The 23,311-nt window shown below is 47.5% G+C and overlaps 2 protein-coding genes across 3 annotated transcripts; both read right to left on the bottom strand.

Moving 5' to 3' along the window:
- Positions 1-114: 114 nt before the first annotated feature.
- Positions 115-6,007, bottom strand: CNPY3 (canopy FGF signaling regulator 3). The gene is made up of 8 exons (XM_030447959.1): positions 5,891-6,007; positions 5,444-5,755; positions 5,221-5,262; positions 1,873-1,996; positions 1,587-1,683; positions 1,032-1,154; positions 752-869; positions 115-626 (listed from the first exon to the last, which is right to left on the bottom strand). The coding sequence occupies exons 1-8, from the start codon at positions 5,988-5,990 to the stop codon at positions 415-417; spliced, it is 1,128 nt and encodes a 375-aa protein (XP_030303819.1). The 5' UTR covers positions 5,991-6,007; the 3' UTR covers positions 115-414.
- Positions 6,008-6,377: 370 nt separating this feature from the next.
- Positions 6,378-23,245, bottom strand: POLR1B (RNA polymerase I subunit B). Of its 2 annotated transcripts, XM_030447955.1 has the most exons (15): positions 23,070-23,245; positions 22,821-22,988; positions 21,635-21,781; positions 20,529-20,661; positions 19,424-19,560; positions 17,879-18,102; positions 16,131-16,302; positions 14,354-14,525; positions 13,378-13,659; positions 12,646-12,779; positions 12,014-12,184; positions 11,274-11,430; positions 9,943-10,139; positions 9,307-9,560; positions 6,378-7,975 (listed from the first exon to the last, which is right to left on the bottom strand). In XM_030447955.1, the coding sequence occupies exons 1-15, from the start codon at positions 23,199-23,201 to the stop codon at positions 7,093-7,095; spliced, it is 3,363 nt and encodes a 1,120-aa protein (XP_030303815.1). In that variant the 5' UTR covers positions 23,202-23,245; the 3' UTR covers positions 6,378-7,092. The 2 variants fall into 2 exon arrangements, with proteins under 2 accessions (XP_030303815.1, XP_030303816.1); XM_030447956.1 differs by lacking the exon at positions 23,070-23,245 and having other exon boundaries at positions 9,307-9,371; positions 22,821-22,901.
- Between the last annotated feature and the right edge of the window lie 66 nt (positions 23,246-23,311).

Here is a 23,311-nt window from a genome sequence, read left to right as displayed (position 1 = left end):
CCCCGAATCCACCTCCCCGGGGGGGGGGCCGGGCCGAGCGGCATCGGCGGAGCCCCCGCCCCCTGCAGGAGCTGCGCCTGCCCGGCAGCGCTGGGGAAGTAAGGAGGCAGCGGGTGTGGGCAAAACGTCTTTATTTACAGTCCCGGCAGGGTGCGGGCAGGGGGAGGAGCCCGCTCCGGGCAGCACCCGCGGCCTTCGGAGCTGGAGCCCCAGCGGCGAAGCAGCAGCCCTGGGGCGGCGGCTCCGTGCCGCCCCTCTGCTCGTGGAATCGCGCCCAGGCTGGCGAGTCTCGGCCGGGCATTCCGGCTTCCCGGGGTCGCTCACGCCGCAACGCAAGTCTCTTTTCCTTTGGTACCCGCAGGGTGGGGTAAGACCTCCCCCGAGCGGGCGGCCCGGGGGGCTGGAGCTCTGGCCCTACAGCTCATCGGCCGGGCTGTGGGTAAGTGGAGCCTCCTCCTGGACCCCACTCTCCTCCAGGGCTTCTCCTGTGACCGGGAGGCTGGCAACTCCCTCACGCTCATCCTTTCGGCCCTTCTTCTTCTTCTTCGTGCTCTTCTTCTTCCTCTCCTTCTCACCCACGCTTGCCAAGTCACCTTTCTTGCCGGTCCACTTCTCTGCCAGGCAGCCTGGGGAGAAGAGGAGCAGAGGGGGCTTTGAGGGAGAAACAGGGCTTACCCGTGCCTCGAGGCAGGGGAAACTCCTCACCTTCCCCGCATGCACAACGCTGACCCGAACAACAGCCAGGACTTACTAGTGTCCTTCCCTTTTAACACATGGTCGGCGCAGAGAAACTGGGAGAGATCCTCTGTCTGGTGGTGCCTGTACCAGTCTTCGATCACATCTTCATACTCTTCCACCAGCACGTCACACTGGCACAGAGAGGACCCAAGATGTAGCCACACACTGCCAGGGCAGGGGCAGGACCTGCTGCCCTGGTCCTGCCCCACACCCCAATTCCCAGCCACACACCTCTGGACTGTCTCTTCCCCACTGCTCCAGCCCACCAAACCCAATCTCACCAGACCAGGTACCTGCTTTTTGAGGTCAGCCACTTCAGCAGAGGTCTCATTCCACAGCTCGTAGGGGATGTCCATCACCACCTTAACACCTTTGTGCACCAGGTTGTGCAGGGTCTCAAACGTCTCCGACATGCCCTGGGGGAGGGAGCAGTGCTGCCCGGTGGTGCTCCTTCCACTCTCCCCTCCCAGTGCCAACTGCACAACCCCGCCCAGGGACGCAGGTATGTGCAAGCTAACCAAAATCAGTGTCCCCGGGGTGTCACTCCCTGCCAGGATGGAGTTCAAGTGACAGCAAGTCCCCCTCTGCAAGCCCACCCTCCCAAAACAACAGAAAGACATGTTCCAGGCAAGAAAACCCCTGGCTCCTCCCTGTGCGTCTGAGGGTAGGGGCCTGCCCACCCTCTCAAGGACAGCACCTCACACCTGACCTGGGGGGCAGCGCACCCTTGCATGCTGGGTGCTGGCAGGGAACACAGGAAGATGACAACAATGAAACCTTTCACAACCCTTGCAGGGCAGGGATGGGTGAAGGATGCTTGGGAGCAAGGGGCTGGAGGAAACCCTCACCTTTGCAAATCTGTTGCTGCCACTCCTCTCCTTGTGCAGGTTGTAGTCCAACAGCCGCTTGCAGATGTTTTCTGTCACCTCAATTAACCGGATGTCTCTGCATGGAGAAGAGGGAGGGCTTAGAATTGTGCCCTAAGAACAGCCAGGGCACAGAGCAAACCTCAGCACAGACAGCATGATGGAGGAACACTCTGCTGTCCCCAGACTTCCCTGAGCAAAAATAGCACCCCCAGATGTCCTGTATGGCCCACTCCACCCAACTAGCCTTGGGGTAGCTCTCACTTACGACTGTGTGTACTTCACAGCAGAACCCTTCCCATCCAGGAAGCCATACTTGGTGTCAATCACCTCCTTGGTCTTGCCAGTCTCCTCAAAAGCAGATTTCAGCTCCACTGCCACATACTTGCACACTGTGGGGAGGGAAGCACAAGTGGATTAAGGGGTCTAGCTGCTCTGATATGCAGTGACACAACAACCCATGATAAGGCAGCAGCAAAAACAAGTGCGAGGAACTCAGCACACTGGAGCCACCGTGAGCAGAAAACAGACACCTCGGTGACTCAAGTAACTGGTAATGGCTCAACTGATTCCACTGGAGATGCCTTGGAGAAGGAACACCCCAATTAATGCTTTGGTACAAGTGCATCCATGTATCCAGCTATGGCACAGCTGGGAAGGCAGGCCGTGCCAGTTCTGCCTGCAGGCTTCCCCACAGCTCCACTTTCCAGCCACCAAAGCCTCTGCCTCCACGCTACAAGCCACTCCCTCTCCCCTCGATGAGGATGGGGACCTTTCACAATGCAAGCCCCAGTGCAGGTCACAGCTCCTCCTCACAACACCAGCACACCCCACCCCATAACAGTCCCTCCAACACCTTGGGGATGCTGGGGCTGATTGCAGCCAAGCGAGTGGGCTGCAGGGCTCAGCAGGCCAGGGGGCTATGGACTGTGTCACCACACCAGGGGCTGTCAGCTCCAGCAACACCACACAGGGCACTGCCTGCAGCAGACACCACAGTATCAACAGCTCTACAACACAACACGTTTGATTTTTTTATATATATAAAACTGAAAAAACCCCCAAAAGAACCCCCACTTTATTTCTTCTGACAGAGTCCAGCAGAGTTACAGAAACAGAGAGGAAGAGAAAAGAAGTGTCTCTGGGGTTTACAAGCAGAAATGTGGAGGTATGGAAGCCAGGCATGGTGTAACCCTTCTGCCTCTGAACTCAGGGACCTGGGGGCTGGAGAAAGATTTGTACTATGCTCCAGGTTCCTGATTGTCGGGAGCAACCTTTTCAAGCCTTGCTTTAGAAGGGTCAAACCCCAGCAGGAACCGTCTCTACAGCAACGAGCCACCGCATCTTCTCCCAGACAACAATGTGAGTGGAGAGACGTGGTGCAGGCATGAAGAGAACAAAGGTGGCTTCTCTGGGGCTGCCATGCACGTGCCCAGAAGCCACATGCACACCTCCTGCATTTCCCTTTCTGTGCTGGCAGAAAGGGTTGGAAGTGACTGCATCCATTTCTCAGGTGGGACAAGTGCTCTTTCTTGCAGCTGCTTTAGACTCTGGCCTTGATGAGATCCCTCTCCACACCACACCTGCTGCAAAGTCCCCATGCATGCCGTGAGCACTCACTGCTGGGTCCAGTTATCCAGGTGCTGCCCGCAGCTATCCTTGCATGCTGACACAGGTTCCAAGCCTGGGCAGGAAAAGGAGCAGCACGTGGTCAGTGCTTCCCGTGATGCTTCTCTAATGTTATGTACATGCCACAGCACAACTTAGACATCAGTGTTTCCAGAGCTGCTTCTCTGACAGAGAAATCTTTGCAAAGAGCTCTGGAGTTTCACTTCTTTTTTTCTTTGCTGTCAAGCTCCACCTCTCCCTGCACAGCAAAGACAGGAAACCACAGCAGACAGCAAAGGTCCATCATGATTTGCCCTGGATGGTCTGTGAAGCCTTTGATTGCTTGGAAACCAAGGGGCTGCTCTGGGAGAAACAACTGCTGAGGTAGAACTGTGAGCAGCAGAGACGACCAGCCCCAGCTACAAACCACCCAGCGATTAGTACTTACTGGAAACAGCAGTGACTACCAGAGCATCCCTAAACCCTTCGTCGAGGGAAGAACAGGACAGAGCCGCTAGCAGGGTCCCTCCGCGGGATGCTCGGCTGCAGATGCACTGGCGGGTGACACGAGAACCGCTCCCGAGAGAGCACTCATCCCTCTCCTCCGCTCACGGGCAGAGGGGCTACCGCCGCCTCCGCACCACTAACCCCCCGGGCCAAGCAGCCAGCGCCGGGCAGCCGATCACCGCAGCGTCAGTCTGCACGCCAGACAAAGGTGCTCCGGCCCAGTCCCTGCGGCCCACCCCAGCCCCGCTTACCCTCGCACTTGCTGGGCAGTCGCACCCAGTCCGAATCGTCACCTCTCGCCAGTGCCACCCCCAGCAGCAGCAGCCCCGCCGCCGCCGCCGCCACCATGGCTCCGCTTCAGGGCCGCGCATCCGGGAGCGCCCAGCCCGCCCCCACCGGTTTCCGTAGCAACCGTGGGACGGCAGCCAATCACAGTGCCCCACGTCACCTGCCCGGCCAATCCCCGCCCTCCCGCCCGCCACCCGCCAATCCGAACGACCCAGGGGCTCCCTCTGCTGACACATGATCACCTCCGGGTCGCCCTGCTGAGCCGCCACGTGGGTGGTGGCGAGAGCACGTGTCCAGAGTTGGGGGGGAGCGCGGGGCTGTGCGCCCCAACCCGTCCCTCTCTTCTCTCCCTCCCAGAGAGCCCCCCGGGTCCTTCCGTGCCCCTGGAAGTGTGGTGCCCTGCCCTTACACCCCGTGATTCAGGCCCCTTTTCCCACTCCTGATAATCTGGGTCTTTCCTACCCCCTGTCAGTCGGGGTCTCCTCCCCACCTCCGGTAACTCGTGCTCCTTTCTCCCTCCCGAGGTAATTCCAGGTCGCTGCCACCCACACTAAAGCGGCAGCTCCTCTCTTCCCCACCCCTACAGGACTGCCCCCCCACACTACCGGGACTCTCCCTCCCTCACACCCACATTTGGGGCCCCCTTCTCCACCCTCCAGAATATTTTGGATGCCTTCCATGCCAGCAGACCAAACTTGTAGGACTTACCCCTTGGGGGTATGTACGGACCCTTCATGGGGTCCTCACCTCTGAGCGAGAATGAAGGAGGTGAGGAGGGCATCGCAGAGAGCGACCTTCAGCAGCACCAGCCGGAGGCCCACCAACAAGGCTGCCAAGGTACGGGTTGGAAGCACTGCCATGGGGGGAACAGAGTCACACCTGCCACGGGCACCCCATTGAGCTCCTGTCCTCTCTGGGGCTGCAGTAGGGCCAGATCAATGGGAACTACCCATGGTTTCAGAACAAAAAGGTATACCAGGGTTAGTCGTGGACTACTGCCACCCTTACTCACCCCTGAGACACCTCATTTCACCCTCGCACTGTCCCCAAGGGCAAGCTGGTTCTGACTCGCCTCACCCCACTTCCCCAACCCTGCAACTTTGTGGGGACCCATCCGAACCCCCATACGAGCCCAGCCAGCTCTCTGCCAGGAGCCCAGCAGCGTTTCCTCCCAGGCATCTGACATTCGAGATTGATGGGGCAGGAGACTCACCATCGATGCCACTGGAGCACTGCCCTGCCATCTCCTCCTTGCCTGTGGGATGAAGGTGCAGTTGGGGAGGTGGTAGGAGCCCAGGACCAGGTGTGCGGCAGGACCAGCCACAAACCCCTTCCTGCACCCTGTTTGGGGGTGCAACTATTGCCCGTGGGGCCCCGCACCTGCTCCCCACAGGACTGGGCAGCATGAGGAAGGATGGGCAGTGATGGGGCCGTACCGGTGATGCGGAGGCGGCTCGAGCTGTGGGCTGGGGAGGTCCTGTTGGGTCCCACGTGGCAAGCGAGATCCCCCTCGGCCGGGGGATGCTCAGGGAGGAGGGAGACAGTGCAGACGCTGCCACCGTCCTCCTGGGAAGACCCGTAGGCAAAGGACTGCAAAGCGCTGCCATTCTGGCTGGAGATCCAGACAGCATTGCCGGAGCTGGGTGCCAGGTCGCTCACCACACAGACCACCAGCTGCCGGCGCTGCCCGGCCACCACCATGCTTAGTGGCGGGGCCAGGGTGGGCAGCGGTTCGGTAGCCCTGCCAGCTGACAGGGGACGAGAGTCAGGCGCTCCGTGTCCCCTGCAACACCCTCACTACGGCTGTCTCACGCCGCTCAGCCTTCGCACCCAGGCTGGACGGCAGCTGGCCCTCCCGCCCCGGCCCTCCCACCGCTACTCACATTTCAGGAGCGGGAGCAGAGCGGCGGCGAGCAGCACGCAGGGCACCTCCATGGCAGCCGCAGGGCTACCAAGGGGTAAGCCCCGCGCCGCGTCGCCCATCGGGGGCCCCGAGGGCGGGCCTGCCAGCCTCCCCTACCAGCAGCAGTGGTTCCGCCCCCCCCGCAGTGGTACCGCCTTCCCCCCCGCACCAGTGGTACGGTCCGTCGCACGCCGCCGCGCCATGGAGCAGGCCAGGCACAGGGACCCGAACCCAGCCGAACCTTCGCCGCCTGCCCCCTCCTTCGCCGAGGTACTGCGGCTGGTGGGGAGCGGGCAGGAACCGCCGGGCGTGCGGCGGCCCCACGCCTCGCCCACGGGGGACAGCCCCACCGCCTCCCGCCTGCCACCACCCGCCAAACCCTGGGAGAGCCGCCCCGGCCGCCCCGCGCCCTAAACTCCCGTGCCCCGGAGAGCCTCCCCGGCCCGGCTCTGAAGACAGGTGATCTTGAATCATAGAAAAGATTTCTTAACAAGAAAGGGTACAGCTGCCACCCGGGGCACCCGTCCATCCTTCCCCATCGTCAGGGAGCACCGAGGCTGCTGCCGGGGAGGGAGGGCGTGTGTTCCGGGCACTGGTGGGAGGCAGGAGAGGCCTGGCTTGGCCACCTTGGTCCCTTGCGGTCAAGGCTGCAGCTCCGTGGTGTAGAACTTTGTGTCTTTTTCTTCACGATTTTCAAGGCTTTGAAATAAGGCAAACCAAAAGATGTCCCATAACTTTTAACACATACCCATCATTAAGGCATGTTTTCCAAGGATTTCTTCAAATAACAAAATATGTCTTCTCTTCGTAATTTCCAGCATTCACTTCATGCTGTTTTATGACCTCTTCATCTTTGCATCTGCAGCCATTGCTCAGAGAAGAACCCCCACCGTTCTCAACCCAGCGGCCCAGTGGAAGTGGTGATATTTCTTGATTTCTAAATGCCACATCTCAGTATCTAGTGATCCTTTAGGAAGTGCAAACAAACTTCGAGAGCTTCATGTTTCCTCATCATATGGCTTGGCAACTGCTCCATCTCAATACAAACATCAAAATAATCTTGCCAACAAATATTCAAAGAACCTGAGAACTGACTTAAGGCTTGAAAAACTGCCAGAGACACAGGCAGGACTGACAAGTGCTGCCTCCCTCCCAGCAGCATCGATGTGCCCAAGGACAGAGCTACTCCACTTTGAGCTTTGTCTTTATGTTCATGGCTGCCAGCTCGGCCACGAAGTAACGGAAGACGTGGGGCACAGGGACAACCTCGATTGTGTCTACCTCACTGCAGACAGAGCAGGAATACCTCCTGTTGCTTGTCACAGAGGAGGACTGTGGCAGTTTCTCCAGCACAGGAGAGGTCATGCTGCCACAGCTCATGCAGACATAGGCTACAGACCCATCGGAGCAGTTGAACAGGCGGTCCTGCAGCAAGAAAGACGTGCCGTGAGCCAGCAGAGCATCACGCTCCATCTCTCCAAAGCGAATCCCACCTTCCACATTCCTCCCCTGGACAGGCTGGTTGGTGACAGCATCTCGGGGTCCTGTTGTCCTCACCTGGAACTTGTCTGAGACCATGTGTCGCAGGCGCTGATAGTACACCACTCCCACGAAAATATCTGCTTCCAGCTCCAGGCCGCTGATGCCACTGTACATCTTTTCCGTCCCAAAGAAGTTGTAACCCGCACTCACTAAGGTCTCACCAAAGTATTTCAAAGCGGAGTTCTTCTCTGTGAAGGTAAAGGGAGTGGCATCATAGGAGACACCATGCAGTGCTGCCGACTTTCCTGCCATGCTCTCAATTAACATCCCAATGGTCATACGAGAGGGGAAACCGTGAGGGTTGAAGAGGATGTCTGGAACCATCCCGTTCTCCGTGAATGGCATATCCTCAACTGGCCAGAGCTGGCTCAGGATGCCTTTCTGTCCGTGACGGCTGGCAAATTTGTCTCCAATAGTTGGATTTCGGGGAACCCTCACAGTGATGCAAGCCTTCTTGAACTTCCCAGTGCCACGGTCATTACTGCATAACCTGACATTGTCTATAATGCCGACTTCCTTATTCCTGTGGAGGTGGAAAAACAATCACAGGAAAGGTGTCAGGTGTGTTCATGAATTTCATCTACGAAAGGCAAATGAAGGAAAAAACCTCAATTTTCTTTCTAAGTCTCATAAACTGCCTTGGGACAGCTGGGGTACAACACTGGTCTTTGAAAAGTACTGTTCAGTAGTGAGGAAAATCAGACTGCACAAGAATTAGGGCAAGCATGCAAGGGTTGTTTTTCTACTACTATAAGCACAGCTACAGCTTTCAAGTGACCAGGTATTATTTAAAATAAATATCATTTAAACCTGATTCATCTGTATCACACTTGATCTGACTAACTGCATCCCAGTGCCATTTTGTGTTAAGGCAGCAGTCCCTCTCTTTCCCTGCCCCAAATAAATACACAGCCTTGGTGGGATACCAAAATATAGAATGGATTTCAGTGTGAAGTTCTTAGCCCTGCTCCATGATCAGTCCATGGCAGCTTCTGCAGCACAACTGTTATAGAGCAATAAAAATAGCTGCCCCAGTAACACCAGTTACTGTGTTACTTAAGAGCTTCAAAACCCAATTTGCATACACAATATGAATACCTACAGGGCCTTATCCTCACTAGCAATGCTGCAGACACAGGTAAGGACTGAAGTTACAAGAACAACTGGGAGTGTAGGATGTATTTAAATGTATCAGTTTTTGTCAATGTCTTTGCTTCCCTCTTCTGGAAGAACAAAGAGGATTTTAACGAAAGCTTCAGCCTTCTCTCTTTTAACTGAGGTTAAAAATCTTGCAAAACTTAACCCTAAGATATTTGAGTGGGAAAGAAGGGTATAGTTGACACAAAGTATTCTAGCAGTATGGAAGCTGCAATGATAACAGAAATGATCACTGAACTAAACCAGTAAAAACTTTGCTTACAAGGTTTTCTGGCAAGGTTCTAGGATCAGATACTTCCTTTTGGTTTTGTTTGGTGTTTCTTTGGGTTTTTTAGACAGAACACCTGATGCAAGTAAAAAAAAAGTTATTAAAAATGACTGGGGGGGAGGGCAGAGAACAGTATTAGGGAGAGAAAAACATTTCTGCAAGCTGAACATTTCTTTTTACTGGCCCCAGATTCTCCTCCTAGGATGTCAGGCTCTGTAGCATACAAGGGCTTAGAGGAGAGCCATGATACATGCATGGGAGTCACCTACAATGTGAACTTCATGCTCTCTTTGTTAAGAAGTGGACAGCATCACGTGAAGAGAAAAGGAAACACCTGGAGTAAAAGCTATTGCACCTTATCAGGGCCAACCACTCTCAGACTGCTCACCACTGGCTATGTGGAGTCAGGAGGGACAAGCTGTACTTACGGATAGTAGACAGTGAAGGTCTCCCCTGTGTTGAGGTTCATGAAGCTGTAGAAGGGGTCCCCAGGCTGTAGGATAGAGCCAACAAAAGGCAGTCCATCAGCATCCAACTTCTCCATAACGTTGGGATCACCAGGTCTGACGCCAAATACTAAATTATCACCAGCCCTGCTGGCTTTAAGAGAAAGGTCAATGCTCTCCATCTTGATAACACTTCCATAGGCAAACCCTCTCTGCCAGGAAGATTTGTTCACAATCTAAAAAGAAAAATAAAGGCTTATTACTTAGCAAAGACTTGCTAATAAGTTCAACAGAGAAAGCATATCCATCTCAGTCTTACGCTTACCTTTTTAACACTTCCTGCCCAAAGCTACCCATGAAGTCTTCCTGCAACCCCCAGTACTTTTCAGTGCTGGAAGTCCACTGCCTGCACAAGGGAGGTCTGCTCCATTCTCAGTACCTCCTGCATTATCTGTGGTAATAATTAACCACTGTGCTCCTACATCTGCCCTAACAGAGTCTGTGGCCTAGCAGAAGCAGATAACATGCTCTTCTAAGCTAGGTACCACCCTTCTTTTCCTAGTCCCTCACATTAAATTCCTTTACCAGACAGCAGGATTCCTCCTTTTGGTGACTTACCATTGCATCTTCCATGTCATAGCCACTGTAGGAGATGACAGCCACAATTGCATTGGTGCCAACTGGATAGCTGTCCATACCATAATAGTCATACATGCCAGGCCGCACCATAGGGCTCTGGGGAGTGTGAAGGTGGTACAGTTTGTTATCTGAGCGGTCCTTATAGTTATAAACTGGAAATCCCATAGTTTGCTTTCCTAGAAAGAAATAAAGTTGGATTTTTTCAGGGTCAATTCAAAGTTAAACTATGTCTCATCCTACTTGTAACTTGTTAAGAAGAAAGTTGGAAATATGTACAATTTAGAGGGATTATCATTCTTAATATTAGAATATTACTAGAATTTAATAATTGCCCTAGCTATATAAGTTTTTATGAACCACAACAGTCAAATCCTTTCACAGCATTTTATAAGGACTATTTGTAATTTTGTGTCTTTTCTGCGATTGCAGAAAATTGATATGGTGGTTTTTCATTTTTTGCTTGGGTGTGGTTTTTTTCCCCTATCCAGAGTTACCCATTGTGAGGCATGCCTTACATATTTTCACACTTAAAAGCATTTGCCTCTGTAAGTATATTGGCAAGCCAAACAAGTTTTGAACATCATCATTGGTACTTTCATAAATGTATGAATAAGTGGTTGCACCCCATCTGATTTAAAGCCCCATGTACATACCCTATCCCAGTTTACTTCAGACAACTGAATAAATTCATTTAAATCTTTGTCAAATAGTTGTCAGAAAAAACACCAACCCTCTTGACAGACGGCTGTATTACCCTCTTGCAAGTCTCCTCAAAACAGCTGCAGTGTCAAGACAGCAGTTGCCCACTGAAAACAGGTGGCAAGGAAACCTTTCCCTAACTGCTGCAGAGCCTCTACTGCAGCTACCAGCCAGAAGCAGGTTAACCTCTGTCGGTTGTGGGGAGGACTGTTGGCAGCACAGATGTCAGACACTAACACCACCAAACAGCTGGTGCAGTACTCTCTCTTCACTTGTCTATGTGATCAACAACATCAAATTAAGAAACAAAAAACAAACAAAAAAACCCCAAACTAATACACAAAACTTAAAGGCTTAAGGAAGGCAACCTGAGTGAAAGGACCTAGAACTGCCCACCAGTGGAAGTCAGCCAGGATGATAAGCTTGATTTCTCTTAACTTTGCCACGAAAAAGAAAAGAGGCCAATCCTGCTAGCGAACCTCAGTGTTGAAACAACAGCTGGGAAGAGCTGCTATTTGGGAATGCAGGAAGAAACACTGGATCAGACACAATGAAGATCTTCCCCTCTCCCTTGTCCAGGGACTTGCAGCATTAGGTACTACAGCACTTACCCATCTGGCACTGGTACATGTTTCGTGGACTTTGGTTGTGGTCAGAGAAGGGGATGAGGTTGGCCACCACACTCAGAATGCTGTGAGGGAAGAGCTCCTGATGAGTGGTCACTTTGGGTACCACCTCTGACTCCAGCAAGGCCACATTCATGAAGATCTGTAAGCATCAAATTGAACAATGTTTGTTCATTTCCTTATTTTAAAGAGAAGGAAGCAAAGCAGAGCTGCTTCCGATGTCTTTTAATCCATTTCAGTTTTAGCTGTGGTTGTCTGCACCTTAGTGTATTGCATGCAAACAAAATATCAGATAGCTGCTAAGCTACGTATGAGAATCATGGACCAACTGCCAGAAAAGCAAGTCTGGAAATACAGTGCTGAACTAACATGTCCCCCTTCCTATCTCCCCTTTTAATTCTCTCAAATGGGCAAGTTCCCCAGCAATGATGTAAAGCAAGATGAGACAGTAAATCTCACAGCAATCCTTTGCCTCAAAAGCTTCACTAAGTTCATACTGAGAGCATGTTTCAATATCTCATAAAGATCTCTACTGCTCATGTGAGACATTTACTGGAAACCAATCAGCAGGAGCTGAAACAACTCTTTTGCCACCTATTCTAAGTCTTTAATGCAAGCTCCCTGTGTCCTACCCTCATCTCTTTTCCAAGTATTTTCCACAGTATTGTTTTTGATGCTGGGTACCTCTGTAATAGTCAGTGATAAAAGAAATATGCAAACCCTACCTGTTCCAGAGTACCAATCCATTCGTTCTTTCCATAGAACAGGTTTCTGACAGGCCGCACCATACGGGAAGGGGTAGTAAAAATGAACAACCCAGGATACAGACTGGGTTTTCCTGTCTTTGGGATCAGGACGACTTCTGCTCGTGCAGGAAATCTCTTCTCTTGTGTTATCTGTTTGTGTAAAAAACCAAAACAAACCAATTTAGAAATACAAAAGTCAACACTGGTTTGGTTAAGCTACATCCAACAAGCTGTATAATGAAAATGCCAGCCACAGTTGTGGCTGCCAATATAAAATGGTGGAGAAAAGATTTTTCTATGAATATTTTTAAAATATTCATAGAAAAAGCTCTACCAAGAAAAGAACAGAGCATGTTTATCTTAACTTCTTCAAGAAGAAAGTTCTTCTAACACTGAAGACTTCAAAAAAACAACAGATCAAACACATGGGTATAGTAAAGAAAAACAGAAAAGCCCACTCCAATATTAACAAATAGCCAAAGGTAACTTGTTTGGTCCGATTAAAAAAATAAATAAAAAGAAATTGAAAAAAAAAATTGTTCTAAACATGCTTATTTTTAAGCACTGCATATTGAGGATGTTTAGCTAAGAAACATTTTAAACGAGACAACCTTGAAGCGGCGAAGGGTTTCCGCAATCTCGGGAGCCAGCTCACACTCCACCCAGCCCACCACAGAGCCATCCAGCACAACACTGTAACACTCCACATAAGGCTTGCTTGGCGTGGCATCAATGGGAGTGACACCTGTTGAGAAGAGGGTGTTGGATGAGCCAAAAAAGCAAAAAACTCACTGAAGTTATTCCTGCAGGAAATAACTCCATCCACACAAAAAAACCCAAACAAAATTTTGAGGCATCCAAAATTTAGACCTAACAGGGCAAAGCTGTGGATTATTAAATGGAAAATATAAACCACGCACAACTAAGAATGTCATTCCCCTCTCCTTCACATTTTTGATTGAAATAAGCAATCCCTTTATTGTGGCAATGGCATGAGCTGCAGTTTGATTCAAGTCACCAGCAGCATTAGGACCACAAACATGCTTGGTGCCTGTACAGTGCAATCCCTTGTGCTTAATGAATGCCTTCACCTTCTACTCAGCACCCAGCTAGAAAACATTTACATGGAACTTTTCACTCTCCAAAAGGCTGACACACCCGTATAAACAACATGCTACTTATTACTGATGAAAAAGCAATGTAAGTGCATGTTTACCTTAATTTCACATTCTCAAGTTAACAGTGTACAGTGATGGTATCTGAAGAACCTTTCACAGTTATGGGAAGGCAGAAAGGGAAAAAGAAAGACTGCTTCATTAAATAACCAAGCTAGTAAAACATACCTAGGGAGCATAACAATGGTGGAATGTCTGTCACAGGCACCATCTCCGTCACTATTTCACACACTGCGGTCATGTGGTTCATCAGACCACAGGGTGCTCCATCTGGGGTGTCCACAGGGCACAGAAACCCCCAGGACTCCGGCAGCAGCTTGCGGACAGTTGTAGTTCTCATCTGGGCAAATGCTGCCCCTCTGTGTATGCAGCGGAAGTGGGAAAGGTAGCGAATGAAATTCAGCTTGTCTCCCACTACACACAGACCACTGTCCTGTAACATGCCCAGGCCTTGGGAACAAAATTAAGATTGATGTCAGGACAGCTTTAGCAAAAAAAAAGTATTTCATCATCAGTTACTTATTTCTCACTGACAAGGCCTAAAGATGTTCGTGCAGGATCCCAACAACAGAAGGCACATGTGATGTTGCTTGTGCACAGGCAACTGTGTGACCTCTAAGAGGTCTAGAGACTTTTAATGCTGAGCTATTGATTAAAATGCAACTCCTTTTAGAAATACATGAAAGTCATTCTCAGTGAAGTGAGTTGGGGACTTGCAGATAGTATTTTTTACTGAAGGAATTAGCAAAGCAGTTTCTCTCTAAGCTCACATGACCAGTGGGGCAGTCCAATCAACAAATACTCCTTCTGTTTTACACTGCACCTTCTAAGTAATAATCTTTCACAAAACAAATCAAGATACGGTTGCACCTCTGGACAATGCTAGATTCAGTTTCAACTCTTTATTTGGGTAGAGATTTTGCTTTAGTAATTAACCTGTTTTAGCCCACACATAAAATCTATGCTTGAGACGAAATCATGACTGTTTCCTCAGCTATCCTTTTCCTCAAACCACCTTCATTAGTTCAGTTACAGTGTACAATGTCTGCATACAAGCAGTTACTTTCAGTTAAGAACTCGGTTTTATGTTGTTTCTTATTCCGTTAAGCAGGGGAAAAAAAGCTTCTTAAGCCCCAAGATTTACCGGTTTTAGATCGCAGGTTACCAGTTGCAAGAAGATACTCAAATGGCTTGGTAAAATCTGTTGCCAGGCCAAATGCCTTCATCAGGCTGTCTGCATTTATGCTGGTATCTGCCTTTTCTGTTTTCTTCTCCAAAACGAATTTAACAGATTGTAACCAGCTTTCAAGCCTCTCCTACAGTTTAAGAGATTTAAATTTGAAACAGGAAAATAAAGGCTCAAATTAGAACTTCACATTTTATAATCATCAGGATCGACAACTTCTGGTGAATTGACAGTTTTCCAATCATATTTTCCACACTGAGTTAATTTTTTTCAAAACACTGATGGTATAAACCAACGCAGAAGAAAATACTCATTCAGCATCTTACTAAACACTTCCACCCAGACCAGTGACAAGTTTAGCAAACAAAGTACAACAGAACTTCATAAAGAACAAACAAAACCCAAACCAGAAATTGTAGTATAATCTGACCACAAGAGTAACTACACTGATCAGCCTGCTAAATACAGTCACAAAATAAAATCACATTATGAAATAAGTGTAGATACATAAACTTGATGGCCATGGCCACAGGCTATTTAAACATTGCTGAGGCAATCTCAGATAGAGGACTGGATTTTCATTTTAACTGTAATATTGCCACTGATGTGATCTTATATAAAAACTAGGATAAAGCATGTAAGATACCCAACAAAGCTTTGAACTTTAGTAAAAATCCACTACGTACAGCCACATTGTGTCTACTGTTTGCTCTGGGCTATTTAGGATCTGTGCATTCAAAGAAGGGACTGTTAACTCACTCCCTTGCTGTCCTTCCTGATAGGGCCAGGCACAGCAACCTTTCCCATTTCCTGGTGGCAGTCCCATACAATACTAAAATGCTGCACAGAATTCACCTTTATTTTATTTCTAAACTTACTGAAACCACTCAAGTAGTACAGGGGTTTCATTAGTCTTTCAGGAAAACAATATTAAAGAAAAAATCCACTAAAATGGAGAAGAAAGGGTAAAAAAAAAGTGTTACATGCTAAATCAGGGAAGTATGTTTACTCAGACATGGGAACTACTATTCCACAACTACTTTCATGAGATAGTCAAGCTCCTGAACAGGAATACCTTCCTCTGGCATCCTAAATTAGGAATCTCTAGAATAGATTTGATTCATATTTAATAGACTAGGAAACCACATTTTTATGTCACTAGTAATATATTGTTTAACTCAGAAGCATGCTATCAACTTCCTGATCCATAAAGCAATTTAAAAATGGGAAAAGTGACAAGTCTGAATACAAGTAGAGTCATCATGAGTCATCACTTTTTTAAAACTTGGGGGGAGGGGAGAGGACAGTTATTTTCTTGCATATTTGCCACATGAAACAGCAGCAACACCACAAGGCAAATCTTTCTCACTCCTGTATCAACTAATCCAGCAGCAGTATGCAGTTTCAAAACCCTCTTCAAACACCGAAAGGATCAATATCCCTCTTTCCCTGAGTGGCATGCTTTCATTTGCTCTGGAAAGCTATGAAGCTCCTTATTCCAACTATTGTACAGGCTTTTCTTCAGCATATTTAGTACCCTATACTGAGACAGCCAAGACTTCCTCGTCACGACTTCCTGCTTACACTCCACCCAGCACTTTCTCAGCCTTCAGACCATATCCAGGCTCACCACTCCTCAGCTTTGCTTCTGCATCTTTCCTGTCCCCATAGTCACTGTGAGGCCTGGAACAGACAACCATTACATTCACAGGCTTAACCTCCTGTAAGACCTTACCTTTAAGAACATCAGGTAAAGCTGACCTGGGGTAAGCACTTCTTGATTCATCAGACTGTCTGGATTATCCTCCATGCACTCCCCTTTGGCAAAAGCATAAAGCTTCCGAGTCATCATACAGAGCAGGTAGAACTTTTCAGTTCTGTTTGTCAGGTGTATGCAGATACACTTGCTGGAAGAAAAGAAAGCAGGAGGACAACTAACGCTATCTCTTCACTGTAGACATTTTACTTTCTCCTAAATAATCACAAACCAAATTTTTTGGCTACGAAGCCTAATGAGGCACAAGCTTCTCAAGTTGCCCTTTGTATTAGATGAAAATTCCAAGGAATAATTATTAAAAAACCCAGAGGCTGAGCTGACAAATTATCAACTTGCCTAACTTGCCTTTTTACAAGGCTAGTTTTGTTTAGGATACACCTGGCTGACTAGATGGAGAACCTTGTTAAAAGACTGATTTTAAACATTTTCATTTTAGACATCCTTTTACGTAGGTACACAGATCAGGACCAGTCAACAGATGATGTTAGTGGTTTTTATACAGTAGCTACGACACCAATTGTATATATGCACATATCCACATACTTGGACCCCACATTAAATCTGAGCTGGAAATCAGTAGCAAACTAAAACCTTTCTGTTACCATTATCAGTATCCTGCCACAGAAAGTCCAAATCTCCACTACTGTCAACTCACATGTGGAAAACTGTGGGTTGAATAACTCTAGTACAAGCAAAAAGTAAAGCCACTCCCAATCCCCATGAAAAGCTGATTAACTGCTTTCCAAGACACCTGAAACAATTTGCTCTCCAAGTGCAACAGTGCCAGCAGCACTCAAGGACTTCTTCAGCTTTCCACTTATACCCTGTATTGCCCTCTAGTGAAGCCTTCATAACTTCACTAAAAAGCAAGACAAAAATCCACAGGAGAGGAAAACCAAATCACTCACCCACAAGAATATTTAGAAAGAAGAAACTAAAAGGAATTACAAGTTTCTTTAAATTATCCACTCACATTTCTGTGTACAAAGTTCTGTGCTTCCAGCTGGTCTACAGACTTTTGGAGGCTGCTTTTGTGTATCCAGCTACCTGGCAACCCCCTATTTAAAAATGCTCAAGGGCTTGGGCATTCCAAATTATGCTTTCTATGCTAAAAAAACTCTTGAAGAGCAAACACCTACTTGAAAAGATCTACCAGAAAAATAAATCATTTAACTTAATGTCTGTCACACTGACAGGCTCAAAGACAGCTTTTCCATTCCTTTCTAACTTATTCTATGGAAGAAGCAAGATTTTAAAATGGTATAATTAGATGCTTTAAAAGATAAACATAATTCTCATTATAGCTGCCAACAACTGTGTGAAACTGGCAAGAGTGCCACAAATTGCATTATTTCTGTTCAACAAATAGAACCTCAAACAGTCACAGAACTAGCTTTAACCTTCTCTCCCTTTATCTGCAATACTTAAGTTTTCATCACATACATCAAAAAAATCCCATTTATATAACAACTGATAGCCTTTCCTGAAACCATTTTGGGGATACTCGTGTTAATCTATTAAAATACGTATTTTTGAACACCACAAGTATAGATTATCATAATTCCAGAGTCCCATCAAAAACTGACCACTGGTTGTCATGCATGTGAAAAGCACAGCAAAGTGTGATGTAATAATGGCAAAGTACTCTTAAATCTGCCTGTAATTTCAATACAGTAACACCAAATCACACACTCCCACATACATACTTCAAAATGAAATCTGCAGCTTGTTCATTGCTATACCACTCGGGAAGGTTAAGTTTTATTCTGAAGCTTTTCCCCAGGTATTCGAGGACATTTTGCTGTGTAATACATCCTGCATTCACTACTGCTCTCAACATCTCAGTAACGCAGTTCACATAGAAGGTGTCATCTTCCTTTTCTTTGACCAACTCTTCAAAAATCTGGTAGTCTGAGAAACTAACTAACGCCTGAAAGACAGAAGTGTATCAGATCACTAAAACACAGTCATAGCAATTATCTGGCCAGATTATACAGCAAAACCAGTAGGACACCTCACTGATTCAGATTTTCAGTCCTCTGGATATCCTGCCACCATGCAAACTGAAAAATACTGTGGGATTCACGTGCTTAGAGAGTAATGCAGGCATTATTCATACCTTGATATTGATCACAGGTACTGCCAATCCAATGCAATACTTGGAAAAAAAATTCTACCTTCTAAATCAACACTTTTCTCTCATTTAGGTAATATTTAGTAATATCTTTACAGAGAGAGCTCACTTACAAATTTAATTCACGATTGTCTCAAGCTACTTCTTATTCTCATGCAAACCAAAAGGCAAATTGCTAGCTTCACTCCAGTTTCAACACTTCGTGTACTTAAGCTCACTCTTAAATCCCATGTCCTTGGTGTTATGACTTCCAAGTGGTTTACAGTTTGGATGCAAACCCATAGAGAAGGACTACTTATGGAAGAATTCAAACTTCAGACAACACAACCTGCTTATCCTGAAATCTTATGAACTACCAGAAGTCAGTACTATTACTTTGCATATTAAAACAACTGGTAATAAGCTACTTTTGGTAACTACTTTTGTCGATACAAAAGTTGAAGAAAAAGTGAAATGCAACAGCAGTGCGAATATGGCAGGTTGAAAGAAGATGCAAATTAACTGAAGATGATTTATAGAGCTGCTGTAGGTAGAATACAGAGCTGAAATTCTAGAGAAAGCATGCTTAAGAGGAGAATTAAAACAGTATTAACTTAAGTCCTATTTGTGCTTGCTATCTAAAGAACAGTTTCCATCCACCAAATGTGCTCAAATAAGGCACTTCCAGATCTTCCTTGTTTACAGTTCCAATCAGAAACAGCACTTTATTTTTATCCTTAAAAAAGGATAAAAAATTACTCTAAGTCAGTTAATTGGTGTACTTTTAGATGTGACTTTCATGATCAACATTGTCCCCCCACTAAACACTCAGATGTCATTCTGTTTTAAAAAGATTCCTGATAACTTTAACATTAGGTGGCAAACATACCCTCTCAGAGCCTTTTATCTAGACAATTCATTAGCAAAAAACCACGAACCTCTTGCACAACTCTCCCTTCTTCTCCTGACCCTGCACAGGCTTCTTCTGCACCATCAGTTATGTTAAAGTCATATAGTTTGGACTAGAGTTCTTCAGCCAGTACAGGATGGAAGACTGACAATACTTAACATGGAATTAGCTTCCTGTTACTTATATACAAATCATTAACAAAACTCTATTTAACATGAAGATTTTTACCTTCAGAGCAAACCCCAAGGGAAGGAAGAACAACTCTTTCTGAAAAATGAAATTCACCATGACACAACCATTCTCCAAGTAGTGAAGGTTCATGTTTATCGCAGTGTGCTCATCCTTAACACAGTGCATTACTACTCCTGTGAAAATTAACAAAAGCAAAGACCAACATGAGCTGTAACACATCAACTCGCTGCATTGCTGTCATGTACTTGGCACTTCATGGCTGAGAACATGAGGCACATCATTATTAGTTTAGCATCAGTCTCCTATTTCAAATAAATATACCAGCTCAAATCAGTTCTTAGAGGACAAATGTCTCAAGGCAGCCAGCACACTGTGAGGCTTGGAAGATACATACAGTTTTTAAGAAATGGGAAGCCCAGGGCTTCAACCATGCTGACTGTAAACTTAGGTTGTAAAATACAGCAACATATAAGCAATCTTCCTAATTGTACATCTCTTGTGTTTGGGTGGTACCACTATAGAAGTGTTTCCTGGTCCTGTCCCATGCTATCCACTGCAGGACTAAGCAAAATAGAACGAATAAGACCTTTTAAACTGGCACTGCCTCAAAATAAATGTGGAGTTAAGGTTGTGTGCACAGTCCAGTCACATCAGCAGTTGGTAACACTTGAGTTTAAAACAGTAACTTCTCTGTTTTCATTAGATGTTAAACTTGTTTTACTGAGTATACACGACAAAGGTATAGGACAGCCAAGAATCTAGTTAACTGACATTATGCAAGTTAAATCTGTCAACTCGAAGGATGGATAAACAAATTTGATGGAAATGTGTTCAGCACTTCACACTGACTTCTACTGAAGGCAGGGTTTTAGTTAAACCTTCAACATTACAAAAGGTTACATGAACTGCAACGCCTGGAACAGTGTACTTCGTGGGTAGCTCAGGCAGCTCCTACAAGTCCAGCATCTACCTCAGGCTTGCACTTTTATGGTGGTGTTAATCCTTTACTTTTCACTGTAGTAAAAAATACTATAGAAGAGTTACACCAAAACAAAACTACCAAAAATCAGGTACGGTTGGTCACTCCTGTTTATCCTCAAGAAGTTACCATCAGGATGCTGCAGGAAACTGTCCAGCTTACCATACTCTGTAAAGCCAGGGCCTCTGTTTTTCCATTTGTGTCTTGTCATAGCAAGAGGGAAATTTCGCCTGGGCATAATCAGCATCCTAATAACTTTTTCTAAGCCATTAATTATGAAGTAGCCTCCCATTTCCTGGCAGAAAAAGAAAAATCATTTTAACATGCTTAGAAATCACAACCCTGCATTTTAAGAAAAAAAATGCCTGTATTACAGGTTCACAAAAATTTAAGGTTTTAAGTATGACACACATACCAAGACAGATTTCAGCACTGCATCTGGAAAGGCTCCATCCCTTGCCAGTGACTAGTAAGTCTAAATGCAGCATACAGTGCAAGGAAAAGGATGCATGTTCCACAATTTAGGGGAAGAAAAAAAAAAAGAGAAGAAAACCAAAAAACACCAAACCCTCATCAACTTAATAGCTTTGGAGAGCTGACATAGACATTTTTTTTAATAAATACACTTTATAAACCACAGGTATCTTTGGTGCAGAAAGCCCTTGTGGTTGTATACAGGTTTAACACTGATAAATGTATAGCTGCCTAAACAGTATGCAATCAGATAAAAAATGCTCAGTAGCAAGAATAAGATGAATTAAGGTACAAGCAGCATGGTAGGGGGGGGCAGAAATAGTATGCCATTGTAGACCTGTTTCATAGTTTGCTCACTCTGAGAGCATAAAATACAGCACCAAATAACTCTAAATGAAGTTCCCCGCAGCTGATATGCTACTGGGGAGACAAGGAAAAAAAAAATGCAGAAGACAACCAAGAATGAAAATGTCTCTTTTAATGCCTGTTCTCCAAATCACTGCCCGTGCAGAAGCCCACTTGCAGCAACCTTGCCTCAGCTGCTGGTTAGCAGTAGAGAAGTTGTATATTGAACTGCAGGTAACAGACACAAACAGATCCCTGTATTCAAAGCAACTGTGACTGCAAATTTTTCCAAATGCTGTATGGGACCAACATAAATGGAGAACATCCACAGAAAATACCATGTCAAACTTGAAACAAAATACAAATGCTGAAGTCCTAGAAAGAGACATTGGCATGATATACTGCTCATGTAAACTGCAGATTTTCCTGACCCACAAAATCTCCATTACCTCCTCCTCCTCATGGTGTTGTATGAGGTCCTGTGGAGAAAGATTATAGAGGTTGCATAACTTGGACTTCACCATGATTGGGATATACCCCAGGGGCTGTTTAATAGTCTCCTGTGGCATGCCATTCACTGACCAGCTGATGTCAGCCTAAAATGACACAAGGCAAACAGTGAACAAACTAAATCACCCTTTCAATCTTTCCTACTGTATAACCTTTGCATTTAATATAACCACAACCCATTTAACAAATTCATATAACTGTAAAATGGCAATAACTAGAAATTACTAGGAAAGGGAAATGTTATTACACCTCTCTAAATCCACAGTGCAGCCTTACACTGAGCTCTCTGCACAGTTCTGGTCTCCAGTTTAAGCAACAACTAAAAGCATGAAGTGGGTCCTGTAAGAGCAGCCACTCAGCAGAGCAGGGCTTGCTCCTCATCTTGGGGAAGCAAGAGCTGCAGGATGGGTAAAGGGGTAAAGGCCACATGGTGAAGACAGGGAATGATTATACAGTGCTTCCAGCTGCTTAGGGGCAGGGAGTGGGCAAGACCCCCCCCCAAGGTAATACCTTCTCACACAAAGCACAGCAATATGTTTTGTTCCAACCGTTCCAAACATTTAAACAGGTTCAAAAAATAAACGTTGGTAAAAGACGATGGGAAAAAAATTCGGGTATGAAAAATAAAGCCATCTTTAGCTCAGAAAAATCTGGAAGCCAGTGGAAAAACGTCTGTGAACAAATCTGTGACTGGCTCACTTTCGTGTTGAGACAAGATACCGCACCTACAGCCCTCATGCAAAGGCACAGCTGATGCACAACGAGCCCATCAGCAGGGAACAGCAGCGCCTGTACCAAGGAAAACACGTGCTGCGGATGCTGCTGCAGCTTCTCCAGAAAAACTTTTAGCTAACTCCTAACCAGGGGCGAACACATGCCAGCCATACATCCCTGACAAACCAGACTCCACGTGGGTCCCAGGTCCCACAGAACCCCCCGAGACTCCACCCTCCCGAGGCAGCTGGACCCGGTAAGGGGGTTCGTAGAGAGAGTGCGCAGCAGGGCAGGAACGGCCACCCCGGCGGGACCGAGACCTCCCTAACCCTTACCCCTGGCTATACCCACCGGCTCTGCCGCCCCATCCCCGCCCCCCACGGGCCCCACCGTGCGCAGCCGGACACTCACAGTGATGCGGCCGCGGTAGGTGCTGCGAAGGCCGCGGCACTCGGCGGGGAACACCCTCCTCTCCTGGCAGACCGTCCCCGCCGGCACAGCGGGGGGGGCGATGGACACCCCCACCACCGCCAGCGACACCCGGGTGTCCTTCAGCGCGAACTCCAGCGGCAACAGGTCCTGCAACGGTACCGGATGAAGCACGGCGGGAGGGCCCGGCCCCGCGTCTCATTACCTCCCCCCGCCCCGGCGCCCACAAACCTGTACGGCGCGGTAGACGCCCTCGCTGATGGCGTAGTTGAAGGACTCGATGTGGGCGGTGGTCAAGTCCCGCCGTGCCCGGCCGTGCGGCCGCGGCCGCAGCCGGTGAGGGTCCCCGCCGAACCCCGCCATTGCCGGCCGCGCGCCCCGCCACGCGCCGCTGCACGGGAAGCGGCGGGGGCAGGGCCGGTGGTTCCCCTCCAGGCCGCAGGGGGGCGCTGTGATATAGAGCGCCGCATGCA

The sequence above is a fragment of the Calypte anna genome, chromosome 3 (assembly GCF_003957555.1).
Source record: "Calypte anna isolate BGI_N300 chromosome 3, bCalAnn1_v1.p, whole genome shotgun sequence".
Classification (NCBI taxonomy): Eukaryota; Metazoa; Chordata; class Aves; order Apodiformes; family Trochilidae; genus Calypte; species Calypte anna.
This window is presented reverse-complemented; position numbering and strand designations above follow the sequence as displayed.

What these genes read in the sequence shown, in the direction of transcription:
- CNPY3 (XM_030447959.1), bottom strand. Translation starts at nt 5,990, where the DNA reads ATGGGCGACGCGGCGCGGGGCTTACCCCTTGGTAGCCCTGCGGCTGCC. An exon ending in GTGCTCCAGTGGCATCGATG is followed by an intron (nt 1,997 to 5,220) that starts GTGAGTCTCCTG and finishes CCCTCCCCACAG; the next exon opens with TGTGCAAGTATGTGGCAGTG. An exon ending in GCTGTGAAGTACACACAGTC is followed by an intron (nt 1,684 to 1,872) that starts GTAAGTGAGAGC and finishes TTCTCCATGCAG; the next exon opens with AGACATCCGGTTAATTGAGG.
- POLR1B (XM_030447955.1), bottom strand. Translation starts at nt 23,201, where the DNA reads ATGGCGGGGTTCGGCGGGGACCCTCACCGGCTGCGGCCGCGGCCGCAC. An exon ending in TTTACCTGATGTTCTTAAAG is followed by an intron (nt 14,526 to 16,130) that starts GTAAGGTCTTAC and finishes CTTAAACTGTAG; the next exon opens with GAGAGGCTTGAAAGCTGGTT. An exon ending in CATGTACCAGTGCCAGATGG is followed by an intron (nt 10,140 to 11,273) that starts GTAAGTGCTGTA and finishes ATTTCTTTCTAG; the next exon opens with GAAAGCAAACTATGGGATTT.